Source organism: Diabrotica undecimpunctata, chromosome 5, assembly GCF_040954645.1.
Source record: "Diabrotica undecimpunctata isolate CICGRU chromosome 5, icDiaUnde3, whole genome shotgun sequence".
In the NCBI taxonomy this organism is placed as follows: Eukaryota; Metazoa; Arthropoda; class Insecta; order Coleoptera; family Chrysomelidae; genus Diabrotica; species Diabrotica undecimpunctata.
The window spans coordinates 51,375,126-51,390,048 of record NC_092807.1 but is presented as its reverse complement, the minus strand read 5'-3'; the positions used below and the strand labels follow the sequence as shown (position 1 = coordinate 51,390,048).

Genomic DNA, 14,923 nt, shown 5'->3' with positions numbered 1-14,923 from the left:
ACGAAAAAATGTTATTATAAATGTATATATGCTAAAGAGTCTTTTTTAAAACTTTTTTTTAATAACAAATTTAATAAAATGTTGAAGTTTTTTTTATATACCTTAAAACTGAAGCCTCAAGTACTGCAAAAATACGAGTTTTTTGCAATTAAGTAAATAAGTTAATTATTCATATTTTAATTCTTAATTAAATATTAATAAATTTAAAAAAATGTTAAAATCCTTTATAAAAGGTATATAAATTAAATATATATATATATATATATATATATATATATATATATATATATATATATATATATATATATATAAATTGATATACCTTTTATAAAGGATTTTAACACATTTTTTGTGATACATAGTATACAGCCAGCTTCAGGAACTTAGTTTCCTTGTGGATATTAATAAATTCTCAATATTAAACAACTTTTTATGATCTACAACTTTTATTTGAACCATTTTTCTCTAAAATGTAGAAGAAACGTTTTATAGGCAAAAAATATTTTTCACTCTTTAAGATTGCTTAAAAAAACTAAAAGACTTTTAAGAACTTTTAAATAGTTGTATAAGATTTTTAAGCTATTTTTTCTTGGCTAGGGTAGACCAATCTAATGTGAAAATCTGTGAAAAAATTATTGATTTCCCTTAAACATCTTATATGTATATCTAAAATCTTTAAATATGTAAAAAATGATATGTTATTCAATTTGTTTATTTTGGAGAGCGATTATTTAAACAACTCGTACTTGCCCAAACAGTGACTCTACAGGTATTTTGTAAATTGCAATAATTCTTTGAGGCTTCAATTTTAAGATATATTATTAAAACTTCCAACATTTTTTTAAATTTCTTGTTAGTAATAGACACGGGTCAACTTCTATTTTAAAATGTTGGCGTTAGATTTGCTGATAAGTTACAGATCAAAATCAGTTAAGTATCAGTATTATAGTAAAAAGTTTACCACGGGAGGCTGTTTATTTATAACAATTGTTCAACAAATAAAAAATTTGTTTGTTATTTAAAACCAATTTATTCTTTCGTTTATAATAAGCAGGTCCCCATGGTAAACTTTTTACTCTAATATTGCAGAATTATATTCTTTGAAGTAAAATGAAATTCAGCTTGTGGGTAAGAAATAAACAACGCGTTTCGAACGTTGAAGTTTAGACATTCATCTATATATTTTCGAGACCCAACGGTATATCAATTTGTTTAGGTATGGCTATTTTAAACTGTCTTTTGTTATCTAAAATCAAAATGGAGTTGCGCATTTTTAAACGACTTGAGTTAAGTTTTCATCTCATATTTTTTGTTTTTTTTTTAGTTTGATATACAAACTATTAAAAAAATTGCCTCGAAAAACGCTAAAATTGGCTTTTTTCGGATTTTTTAGTTTATTACTTACATATTATTATAACTTATTTACGTTTTACTTAAAAAAAATTGATTTCGAAGTGAAAATATTGAACCATTTATTTATTTCATAATGTACGCAAAAAGTACATACAGATTAAAAAAAGAAACGTCAAAATCCATATAAAGGAATCAGAGATATAGTTAACAGATCCTTTCTCCTTTAACGCTCAGAAATTTGTCACACATAAAATTTTAAAGTATGTTCTTTCAAATGGCACTAATTAGATAGCTGAATTGTTATAAACAATGCTGCTGTCAACCAAATTATCCTGAGACAACTTTTGGTTTTTTTTTTTAATTTGTAAAAAAATGCAAGCTTTCCAAATATAAAAAACAATTTTCGTGTAGGCAACGGTTAAAAAGTTATTCTAATTGTTTATAGGCAAAAACTCAACATGTTTTTGTAAAAGATTTTGCAATATTTAAAACCGTTTTTCATTATACTTTTTTAATAATATTGATAGAATAAATATTTTTCTTTCATAAGCTATCCGTAAAATTACTGTATTTTCATTATTGTTGCAAAAAAATTTAATTTGGGATAAACAAATAAAATAACTTTTAAACTGATAAAATGCGTTATACTTTCACGGCCCTCGTCTAACTTGTTAAACTGTTTGTTCGGGCTGTTAGGCCGTTGTCTTCTGAGATTAGTTCTCGACGTTCCGCCAACTCTAGGGGTTGGCATCTTCTGGAGATGTTACTGCTTCGCTGGTAAGCTGACGTGCGTTGTACCACGGAGGCCGTATTTATAGTTTCTACTCCCCTCTTCTCCACTGGTTTCGGCGTGAGGGGGCGTGCTTTTTTTTTTTTTTTTTTTTTTTTTTTTTTCGTGATTTACGGGAAGGGTGTTTGTGGATTTTAATATTGGTATCCATGTTTTGTTAATTTTTACTCCTTCTATCCGATTAAAATATTTGGATGCTTATATATTTCCACCGCTTCCCGATATAACCGTGGGTAGTACTGTGATGTTTTATCCAGCATCTGCGTGTCATCAACCAGTATCCGATGTTCTTCGCTTCCCAAACGTGGTTGGCAACGCTTCATCTTTAAAAACGTTATTAACATTTATAAAAAACCGAAATTTATGACTTATTTTGCAATATTCTAAGCAACATGAGGACAGAAACATTTAAAAAACGTCATTTTGAAGTCTTTTATATGTAGTTTATTACTCTTAAATTTGTTACAAATGCTTCCTTTTTTGTTGATTTTTTGAACTTAATTTGTTAATAACTAATTAAGTCCATAAAATCGACTGCCAGAAACATATATAGGTTCTTCTTATAGAGGTTCATACAACTTAAAACAACGGGCGTGTGCCTGGCCGGTCCAATGTCACTGACAATGCTCCATACCATAATGTACAAATTAATAGAGTAAAGTTAGATAGACACCATGTATCTATCGTCCGACGGCAAATTCAAACAAAAATATAACTTTCAGACCATCTTTTACCGCCTTTAGTCCAGACAAATTGATATATGTATTTAATATATTTTTTACCCACAAAAATAAGATGTTTTAACCAAATAATGCTTCAAATACAATGTGCAGAATAATTTTGAATTACGTTCCGCTAATGAACTTGCTTTTTTGTCCTTAAAAGTAGAAAAAAGTTTCAATTATAGTGCTTAATATTTCGTCTAAATATAATCGTCTAACAATTTAAACTGTACTAATGCCCAAGTATCAATTTTCAAGTTTTAAACTAATTGATTTACGATGAGTAATCCGGTTGTAAAAATACCGGCATGTGCCTTATCTAAGGGACTGGACTTTTTTTTAGTTTAGGCAAATTTTTAGTTTAGTTGTATCTTTGCAACTAGCTTATTTATAGATAGATGTGTATTAATTGTGCATTGCCTTAATTTTGAGTTGTGTTGAAATTTTGTTGTGAGTAGTTATAATAATTGTAGTATTTTTTTGTTGTTTGTTTTTTTTTTGAAACTGTATATTCGTGTACAAAGAAAATGTTTAGACCATGGGAAAAATCACCTAGTTTTTCGTGCATGGGTGCAAGAGAACCCAAGTAATAGTAGAGAAAGTGTAGTAGTCAACAATCTTTTAACTGTAAGTGATACAAAAAACAATGACACTGAAACTGTAACTGAAGAAAAGTGTTTAAGACTTCCAAAGAAAAGAATTGTTTCGAATGAACAATCTAAGAGAATTTGTATGAACGTTTACAAAAATCTTCAAAATGATCCTGAAAATAGTTGTAAAGGCAGTATTATAAAAAAAGCGGCCTTTCTAACAGGAATTCCTTATTCTACCATGCGCGACATCGTGAAAAGGTGTTAAAAAGAGAAAAACAAGATCGGATGCTGGAAAACCTAAACAAATTAATATCGTGACTGCTAAATGTTGGTTTACGAGGAATAAAAAAAAATGTGATACCAACAATTGATATTATATACACCAAGCTTGTTGCGATGGGAAGAAGCTGCCCTAAAACCACTTTACGTAGACGGCTGAAAAAACTTGGGTTCAAATAAAAAATAGTTGATAAACGGGTGGCTAATATTAGTACACTGTAGTTAAGATTATTTAAAAAAAAATACAAGAATATCGAGACCAACAGCGGACTATATATTATTTAGACGAGACATGGTATGACACGCATGATACCGCTAGCAAGGGATGGACTGGTGGTTCACTTAGGTGCCAGTTGAAAGGCGTACCTCCGAATAAAGGTTCTCGGATGATTATTGTGCACTGTGGATCTGCAAATGGTTGGGTGCCAAATGGGTTAATGCTTTGCGAAAAAAAAAACGGGTGTGGCGGTAGAAGTTATACTTCTATACACGCATTCGCCGTTACAAATTTATATGGGAGTCAATCTGCACAATCATTACATATGTAATGTTATAGGTAAGAGAAAGCAGAAAGAGAAACAGAATTGGGTATATGGTGCATCGTTTGCTGTATATAAACATTTGACCTGTAATAGGAGTATAGTAAATGAAGGATTGAATCAATATTTTGATGAAAATGTATATTTTTATTTTCATATATGTATGAAAGGAGTTGAATGCAAAAAAATTTTTTTACACATACTCTGCAGTAAAATTCATTGTTTATTTTGTTGTTAATATAAAAATACAATACAATACACTGCAACATAATTCAATATAATAATACAATACAAATTAAAATCTAATATTCATAAGTATTTAAAAATGACAATATACATAACTTACTTACGCATATGTTTAATTTACCATGATAATAATATTAATAAAATAAAAATATTGTTTCGTGATACAACTGTTAATTTATCTGACATTGACAGATACAAAATTTAATTGTTGTTTGTTGTGTATATAAGTACACATTTGAACTTTTTTGAGATATTTACGTTTATAAGTTTTAATTTATAATTTAACATGCCTAACGAGGCTCAAGACAAATCTGAACAGAATGGAAAAATAATAGTAATAATAAATATACAATATATTTACAAAAGGAACATTTTTATTCTCGAGAGAGAGAGAGAGAGAGAGAAAATATCTTCTGTCTCTCTCTTACCTATATCTTACACATGTAATGATTTTGCCGATTCACTCCCGTACAAATTTCCAACCTTGAACGCGCGTATAGGAGTATAACTTCAAAAATAGAAAAATGTAGTCTAGATTATCATCAGAATATGAATTCTACTATATTCGAAGAGTGGTACACTATTTCCCAATATAACGGGCAGTGTGACAGTTATGGACAATGCTAGCTACCACTCAAGGCTTCTCAAAAAAAATGCTAAAGATTTCCTCTCAGATAATGATTTGTATTTTGAAGACAACTATAATAAGAAACAGTTACTTGAAGTGCTTCGTACTAAAACTTATATAAGTATAGAAACTATATATACTGGACACTATTGCAATACAACATGGCCATACTGTTTTGAGGTTACCACCTTATTTTTGCATATTCAATCCTTTGAAGTTATTTGGGGACAAGTAAAAAAACGGATTCGGAAAAAAATACTTTTCCAAAATTTGACGCGAAAGTGGTCGATTTAATTCGATACGAACGATCAGATATTGACAAGTCCCGACTGGAAAAAAGCAGTAAACCATGCAGTGAAAGTATAAAATGAGTACAGAAGACTAGGACAATTATTTTCAAACAGTGGACAACTTATTATTAATCTGGTGGATAGTGACGATGATGAGAGCTCGTATGCAGGAGAAATATTTTAGACAAGGTACGCTAATATGATGATTATTTCAGTTAAAACAACTCAGTTTTTCATTATAAACTGCTAACTTTGTTTAAAACAATATTTTCTTAAATGTAAAATACTTTTCCACAGTTTCGTCTATGTACGTCATCGTTAAACGCTAATAGGGCTTCTCAACGCTTCTCATATGTTTCAGGCACTTGTCATATGTCGTAAAATTTTAATATATCTACGCCATACACTATACATACCAAAGACGTATGACGTAGATATATTAAAATTGTATGACATATAACAAGTGCCTGAAACAAATGAGAAGCGTTGAAAAGCCCTATAGAAGATGCCGTTGTATCACCTATTATTTTTTCCGACGGGGTGGTGGAGTAATATTTTTTTTACGTTTCACTTTTAACCATTTAAAAAACAAAGATATATAACGTTTTGTTTGTTTTTCTAAAATCAGATTTTCTGCTTTTTGACTATAATATACCTACACATTACACATTACATTTCACTCGGTTGCTCGTATTTCATAAAATACAAATATTATCTGTTTGAATTTGCGACGGACGAAATATCGATCTACCCGACTTTCCCTACAAATAAATATATGTGAAGATAGCCATCGTTTTACTGACGTAAATACAAAGAAGTATATATATAACTGTTTGTATGTGAAAATAAAATTGTTATTTTAACTATTTTCCTTACAAATTCATCATATTTTCTCACATTACTTTCTCTTCAAGTTGTTATAAAAAAAATAAAATGACGTTTGTTAATCGTCATTTGCATGGAATTGCAAAACAATTGGTGCAACAAGAATTTTACAAATCAGTCGAAAAGGTAGAAAATTAGAAGTACTTAACCCTCCATTCCACGGGTGACTTTCTTGTGACACAAATACACGGGTGGGGTCTATCAGGACCAAATTTAAAACAATATTCTCCTTATTAAAAAAATTTTTTTTTAAATATTTTTAAGGAAACTTACTGATGTAACGTTGTACTACCTAAATGTACATATAATATGTCTATCAATATATATTTTTATAGTTTACTGTGAAATAACTAACACCATTATTTTTTTACAAGAGTTTATTAAAAAATCATGAACGGCAAAATACAAAAGAAAAATATAAAAGAAGACAATATTATTATTCTATATACTTACAGTAATACAAGTAAAAAGGATACATTCAAAATTAAAATTAGAAACAGAAAATAGAGGGGGTTAAATTATGTAAATTTTCTTTCTACATGATCAGCACAAAATGCTTTTGTATGTTCCATACATAACCAGTTTTTATACAATTGGCAAAAATACCTAGTTTTTCTTTTTATATAATACTTATACATCCCTGTTTTCGTGGGGCTGGGTCATCCCTCGTCATTTGCTCAATTTCAGAAAATTGTGCAGCAAGTAACTGTGATGTTCTCTATATACGCATATTTAGGGCTCGTATTTTCATATTTTTCTGGACTAACGCAATTCCTAAAGAAACAATCGACGAGCAAACCGAAATTCTGCATTCGTATTATTGGATCTCAGTATATAATAAATGCATTTATAGCTGCAATATTAACCAAGCCATAGTACAAAACAAGAAACGCCCACCCACGGGTGGGGTCTGTCAGGATACTTTTGCAGGTAGCGATTGAAGGGATTCATACAATTTCATCAAATTATGCTAAAATGTACTATTCAGTGCTATTAAAAGGTACACCAAGTCTAGGAAAAAAATACAAAAAAAAATTTAAAAAATTAAGCAATTTCATTTATAGTTGTACTGATAGACCCCACCCGTGGGAAGGAGGGTTAATGGAATACTTAATGGGAAATGAACGTCTTGTTTCGCTGCTGGAACGTCCACTGCTGAACATAGGTCTTCCTCGGCTATTTCCATCTGTCTCTGTCTTGTGTGGCTTGCATCCAGTTATTGCTAACATGCTTCAGGTCGTCAGTCCATCTAGTTAATGGGCGTCCTCTGCTCCGTAGTGCTTCTTATCTTGGTCTCCACTCGACAATACGTTTTGTCTATCGGTTGTCTTATAGTCTGGCGACTTGTCCTGCCTAATTCCATTTCAGCGACGCGATTTTTTTTTATAGCGTCTGTTGTTTTTGTTCTACGACGTATTTCTTCTCGGCGGTCAACTTCACCCCAAATTCAAGCGAAAAGTGCATAAGTTGACAAATCTGAAGATTCTAACGAAACATAAAAACATTCAAAATTAGTAACTGGTATTTTTATGAATATTCATTTTCTTATAAATTAATAACCAAATTATAATAATTTCTTATAATTAAATATAAAAGAAAAGAACTCTTAATTTTTACATAAAATATTCACAACATACAACGAACAGAATTATCATAAACTTTACTAATATTAATAACCAAAAAAATTACGCATGTTAGAAACATTTTCAAACTTTTGACTCAAATTCACCCCAACGGTCAACTACACTCAATTTTACGGTAGTCTATTTTCCTTGTCTTAGATTTTTCAGCCATGATGTTCTTCTACCAGGACCACGTTTACCTTGGATCTTCTCCTGAATGATCAGATGGAAAAGTTGTAATTACTAAAGAGTTAAGGATTAATTTAAATGATTGCTGCGACGACGGCAGTGGATCTGGTTATGAAAATGAACATAGCAATATTTAAGTTATTTTAGTAATAATACTATAAAGAATAACGGTTTTAAAGTTAAAACAATCTCGTAACGATAAGACTACCAAAGAGAATTGAAGTACTATTGTAAAAATAATACTTCAATCAACCCTGGGAGCTTATCGTCTATACCTTGTCTAACTCAGTATCTCAAGGGTGAGTTCGTCTTGTCTTAAACTAGGGATTGAACCTGAGTTCTCAGTTGATAGCAAATAAGACAAATTTTAACCAAACATATTTATTTAAAAGAATAAAAAACAATAATTAACCCTGCCAAAGCTTAACAGTTAATAAGTGCTACTTATTGCTTCAATGGGCTGCTTATGTGTTCTAGCTGTTAGGTCCTTGAATTAAAAGTTGTGGCTTCTGGAGAGCTGCAGTCACACGTGGCTGTATGTCCTGACTAAGTTGTGGTGTTAAAATTGAATATGCCAATCAATTCGATCTGGTTAATAAATCCAAATGACCCAATTGAGTTGTTGATATGACAATAAAGCCAATAAAGTTTTGATATGCCCAATAAAGTTTTGATATGCCAATAAAGCCAATAAACTAAAATATAGGATACAACTTGCATTAGAAATACATCAAAAAGAAAAGTTTACTTCCTAGCCATCTTACAAAATTACACTTAAACAAATAGCGTATGGCAAGGATAAAATGAAATATGATTGCTAGTACTTAGTTAAATTCTGTTAAAGAGTCCTGATGCATATATCAGAAAAAATGTGCTTTCGAAAGAAAGTAAGGTTACAAATATTGGAAATGCGGTCAGAATTATAGAATAAATATCACAATGAAAGTACTTGCCCCAAGAGAATTTGTAGACCATAAAAATGAGTCTTATAATAATTTTTGCCTTCTTTTATAAATTTCAAAGAGGCAAAAAATAATCCCACCACAGAAAAGTTGTTTTGACAGAAAGTGGAAAGTGGGAGACTAAATGAAGTTAGCACAGATGTCATAGGATGTTGCTATAGATATCATGAAACTAGCTTGTCTGTCAACATGGAACAGAATAGTCTGCCGGACAAAAAGTGAGAGGGCGAATATTTATTCTACGGGACAGAAAGAGAGAGAAAATAAAGACAGAGGAAGAAAAGAAAAAACAGAGGGCGCCAACTATTTTGTAAATAAAAAATAGTAAAAATTAAACTGAAGATAAAGAAATTAATAAATTAATAAAGAAATTAAAATGAAATAATTATTTAAATATAAATTAACAGAGATGTGACGTTTATAACGTTACAATCTTTATCAATGAGTAATAATATAATATGTACTGTTTCAAATATACAAAAATGTTCCATTCCAAATATGGTCTAAAATTATTTTTAATACATTCTGTCCATTTTGTATATATCTTCAACAATTTGACCCATTGTAAATCTTAAGTATTGTTTGGAACGCCACTGCTTCCTTAGGTTAAGCATTGTTGCATTGCATTGTTACAATGTTGCATCCATTGTAGACACTTTGAAGATACAATACAATGTTACAAATCATTGACATGACTCTTTTGTTAAATTTTTAGGTGTAAAAAAACTCTGATAGGAGATAGTATCGGAAATAATAATAGAAACGAAACTCCGTTTTATCAAGCTCCTGATAGTTTTCGCCCGCGTAACCAGCCAGCCCATAGACATTCAATGGAGGGCGGAAGGCATTATGGTAAAAAGGAGAGGTGAGTATATTTCGCTTGTTACTTATTACATAAGGTTTTTAAAAAAGTGTGTGGCGTAAAAGTTATTATATGAAAACAAATGATATTCTGCTCGTCGTGAGGGTGGCTATAGAGAGCTTAGAAATAGCTACTACGAAAAAGCTTGCATATGTTCTTAGCTATTTCAAAAAGTAGATTGTCGATTATAGATTTCAAAGTGGTCGATTGTCCTCGTAAACCTTTCCCGACTATGACGCCAAAGATCTTTTGTGTGTGATCTATATCTATGTAATAGATTTTCCATAAAGCGTAGTAGCAAGTAATTATCCCACCGTTGCAGATAATATATTCAACCGTTTCCTCTGCATTTTCGCAGAATTTACATGTTGCGATGTCTATTTTGCCCATTTTACATAGATGATGTCTGTGTGAATAGTGTTCAATGATTACTCATGAGTTTACTTTTCTGAAGCACTAAGAGTATTTTTGCGTAACAAGCAGATGGTTATAACTAAAGCTCGGATTTATAGGCAACAAAAATTGAAGAAAAAGGCGCCTATATAGGCAAAGATTTTTATTAAAAAAGGCAGGAATATTAACATTTAGGCAAAATATAGGCAATAAAGGAATATAACTTATTATTTATTGTACAAAGTGAATTGACGTAATATTAACTTAAGGCAGGTATATTTACACATCATAATCATAACATTAGTATAAATAATCTAGTAACTAAATAACTGTAAATTAATAATTAAACATTGTAACCATTTAAAATTTTATCATTAATAGAAACAACTAAATGTTTTTCAATATTTTCGGTCTTAAAACTATGTCTTCGATCACTTAAAATTAATTTGTACATTGAAAACGAACGTTTGACATCGACAAATGTAATTGGAGCATATTTCAGAGCGGATAATAAATCTGGCATAATTTGAAATTCCTCGGAAAATGTCCCATTCAAAACTTAAGCAACATTAGATAAAAACGAAAAACCTTCATTCTTGTCGAAAACATATTTCATTTTTTTTTTAAATTAATTGACCGTTACTTCCAGGTGCCGATTTAATTTTCGTCTTTAAATTATCTATTAATTTTACTGACTCACATAAATTTATCTCTTGTTTTTCTAATAAGGTAATTGTGGTAACTATTAATTTATAATTGTCATTGATATAAGCGAGTTCCTGTTTCAATTTGGGATTTTTTAACATTTTTTTTGTTTCTCGAATGGCTTCGGAAATATCATCATCAAATTCTGACATAACTAATTCTATTTCATTGCAGTGTTCAAAGTAAAAAAAAACTGCTTCGAGCCTGGTTCCCCACCTTGTAATTACTGGTTTAGGTGGCAAAGGGACACCGGGAAGTCTTTCTTTATATATTTGCACCCTCAACGGAGCCTTTACAAAAACTTTTTTCATAAAATTTATAAAATTATTTACCAACGGAAACAGATTTCTTATTTCTTCAGCAATTCTATTTACCCCGTGGGCTACACAAGTGCAATGAATTAAATTAGGATAAAAAATCTTTAAATTAACAGCAGCTTTTAACATATATGCCGCAGCATCTGAAAGCATTAAAACTATTTTATTCACTGGTATAGCATTGGGTAAAAAGAGGTTTGTTAAACTATCTTGTATAAATCGACTTATTGTTAAATTGTTTGTTTTTTCCAATTCTTTAACGGCAACTAAATAAGGTTTTCTCGCAAAGTTTTCGTTCAAAATTCCAATCATTAAATTAGCTATATACCTGCCGCATACATCTGTCGTTTCATCCACGATAATATACAAAAAATTGCCCTCTAACTCCCGCTTAATTTTTGAAATACATTCCACATAACATTTTTCCACAGTATGTTTTCTCAATGTACTCTCGTCCGGTAAGGATTTATTAAGATATTTTTCGAAAAAGCATTTAAAACTAGGGTATTAACTTTATATAGAGGAATGTTGGATGCAATCATCATCTGGCATAAATCAAATTTAAATGCGTCTTCCTCCTTTTTTTTGAACTGCTTAAACTATCCCGCAGAGACATTTGGGCTAACTTAGAGGAATTTAATTTTTCCAAATTACGTTTATGAAGTGGGGTTCCACAATGCTGGTCAATTAAGTACTTTTTTCTACTTGAAATCTGAGAATTAAAAAAAAATAATTAGAATTCTAAAACCGCTTTAGAATTTAGTTATGTTGTGGGACGAGAAAAAAAGAGAAAAAATAAAACTTACCGATTTGCCGCATGGTTTACAATGCTCCATCTCCTTCTAGAGAAAGTTCCGAATAAGGAGCGATCCATAGCCTTAATTTAGATGTCATCTTTTCACACAAATGTCTAAAACGTTTTAAAACGTGTTCTTTGCTTTTCGGTATACGCAACAAAACTAAACTATAGTGTATTTTTATGTATGAGAGAGTAATAGAACAATAAATTATGTATGCAAATCCCTAAACTGTTGATACGGGTGACTCAATGAAAAACAGATATTTGTCAACAAGTGTACAGAAATATATAGGAAAACAATTTTAAATTGAGTATGACCACCAGGTATAAAGGTTGGAGCAGAATAGAATACAATAGTTGTGAGCGTTACTAATCCCTAAATAAGGTTGCCAGTGTCGGAGTGATGGAGGTTAACAGGTACTAATGAATTTGCAAGAAATGTAAGATGTTTATTTTATTGGTTATATATAACCAATAAAAGTTTAATAAGTACCTACCTATTTGCAAAATAAAGTTTAATTCTTTAGATAAAATAAAACGTTTTATTTTATCTATTTGCAAAATAAAGTTTAATTCTTTGCCTATTTGCAAAATAAAGTTTAATTCTTTAGATAAAATAAAACGTTTTATTTTATCTGAAATGAGTGCATTCCACGAAGTAAGGGTTTCAACAATCAAACATTTAATTCTTTAATTCCAGGAATCTACGACAGTAATTGACTAGATAATTACCTTCTAAACTTATTCCACAGAAAATGTGATAGTGGGTTTTTCCATTTTGTATATAGGAAGGTCCAAGTGGCGTATTCAAAATTCTTAACAGTTCACTAAAAGTAGGTACTTCAGTTGCAAGGTGCAGTTTATTGTGTATACTAGTGTTATGGAAAATTTGGAAGTGCCGTGTAAACGCCGAAAAATTGGTCCTCTAACAGTTAATGAAAAAACATTAATATTTAATTGTTTTAAATCATTTACAGACAAACGTTTATGTGAAAGTGTTGATGAGACCGTTGAGTTAGTTAGCAGTACACTTGGTGTTGGGAAATCTACGATTTACAGAGTTATTAAAGAAGAGAAATGTGGTAGTTTTCAAATGCCACGTAATGCTCCAGGGAAACCAAAATTTCAAATAGAATATCATTTTAAAGAAGGACTTCAACGGAAAGTGCATGAATTCTTCTTTAGACAAGAATTTCCAACATTGGATAAAGTTCTTGTCTCAGTTCGAGATGATAAGGATTATCCAGAAATGAGTCGAAGTACGTTATGGAAACTTTTAAAAGAAATAGGCTTCCGCTGGAAAAAGAATCCCAGAAAGTCTATTTTATTAGAAAGAAGCGATATTGTCATATGGAGAAGACATTTTCTAAGAACCATAAAGGAAATGAGAAACCAAAAAAGAAAAATATTTTATCTTGATGAAACATGGATCAACGAGGGTCATACACCAAATAAATTTTGGCAGGATGAAACTGTTACAAGTCAAAGGCACGCTTTTGTAAATAACTTATCTACTGGTTTAAACCCACCATCAGGAAAGGGACGCAGGCTGATAATAGTACACATTGGCAGTTCAGACGGTTTTGTTGAAGGTGGTTTATTAACTTTTGAATCAACTCATACCGGTGACTACCATGAAGACATGAACGCTGATGTCTTTCAAGAATGGTTCGAACAAATGATAGATCTTCTTCCTAAGAACTGTGTAATAGTAATGGATAATGCAAGTTATCACTCCAGACTTATAGAAGGACTGCCCACAACCAAGTGGTTAAAAAAAGACTTGCAGAATTGGCTGAGTTCAAAAAATATTACGTACCATCCCGGATCTATAAGAAAGGAACTTTATTCGTTGTGTGCCCTTCATAAAGAAAAATTTAAAAAATACGAAATTGATGAAATTGCCAAAAATCGTGGAATGACAGTACTTAGATCCCCACCATATCATTGTGAATTAAACCCGATTGAACTGGTATGGGCACAGATAAAGAGTGAAGTTTCAAGAAAAAATACCACTTTTAAAATTCATGATGTTAAACAGTTGTTTTTGGAGTCCGTAAATAATGTAAAACCTGAAAACTGGGAAAAGGCAGTAAATCACACTATTAAAGAAGAGGAAAAAATGTGGAAGCTGGACAATATTACTGATAAAATGATCGAGCCAGTTATTATAAATCTTGGTTCTGAAAGTTCATCTTCTGAATCTGATTTGGATTTGTAACAAGTAGCTGTAAGTTTTATATTAATATTTTTATTCATCTATTTAACATACCTTAGACGGTTTTAAAAACTCTTTTTCTCTTTTGTAATTTTTAAAAATTAAAAAAAAAATGTGAATTTTTTTAAACCCTTTTTAATGTAGGCCAGTCAGTTCTAATATAGTGTGTGATAAAAGAGGTCACTTTTGTTTACATACACATAACACTTTATAACACTGAAATAATTCATTTATTTTTTATAATTATTCAAAGTAATTTTTCAATTAATCTTGAGCACGCCCATGGAGTGGTCGGAGCTACCAGTTAAAATTATGCTAATTACTCTCTCGTTCATAAAAATAAACTATAGGATATAGCAATTTTTGACCAAACTCTGATACAGTAACCGACTGTACAACTGATAATAAACTAATAAAGCTTAGGGATTTCCAAATAGTTAACCCTCAAGTCTCGATCAGGTACATTTTCCTAGAAATCTGTTATATAAACAAACCGTTGATATTTTATTATTGACCCAACATTTTATTATA

General features: G+C 30.6%; 1 protein-coding gene across 5 annotated transcripts in view; it reads left to right on the top strand.

Moving 5' to 3' along the window:
- The window catches only part of LOC140441308 (uncharacterized), a 113,935-nt gene that overhangs the window by 27,999 nt on the left and 71,013 nt on the right, over positions 1–14,923 (top strand). For all 5 annotated transcript variants that reach the window (XM_072531949.1, XM_072531951.1, XM_072531950.1 and 2 more), the window contains one exon: positions 9,814–9,963. In XM_072531949.1, the coding sequence (XP_072388050.1) occupies positions 9,814–9,963 (150 nt within the window). The remainder of the gene's footprint in view (positions 1–9,813; positions 9,964–14,923) is intronic.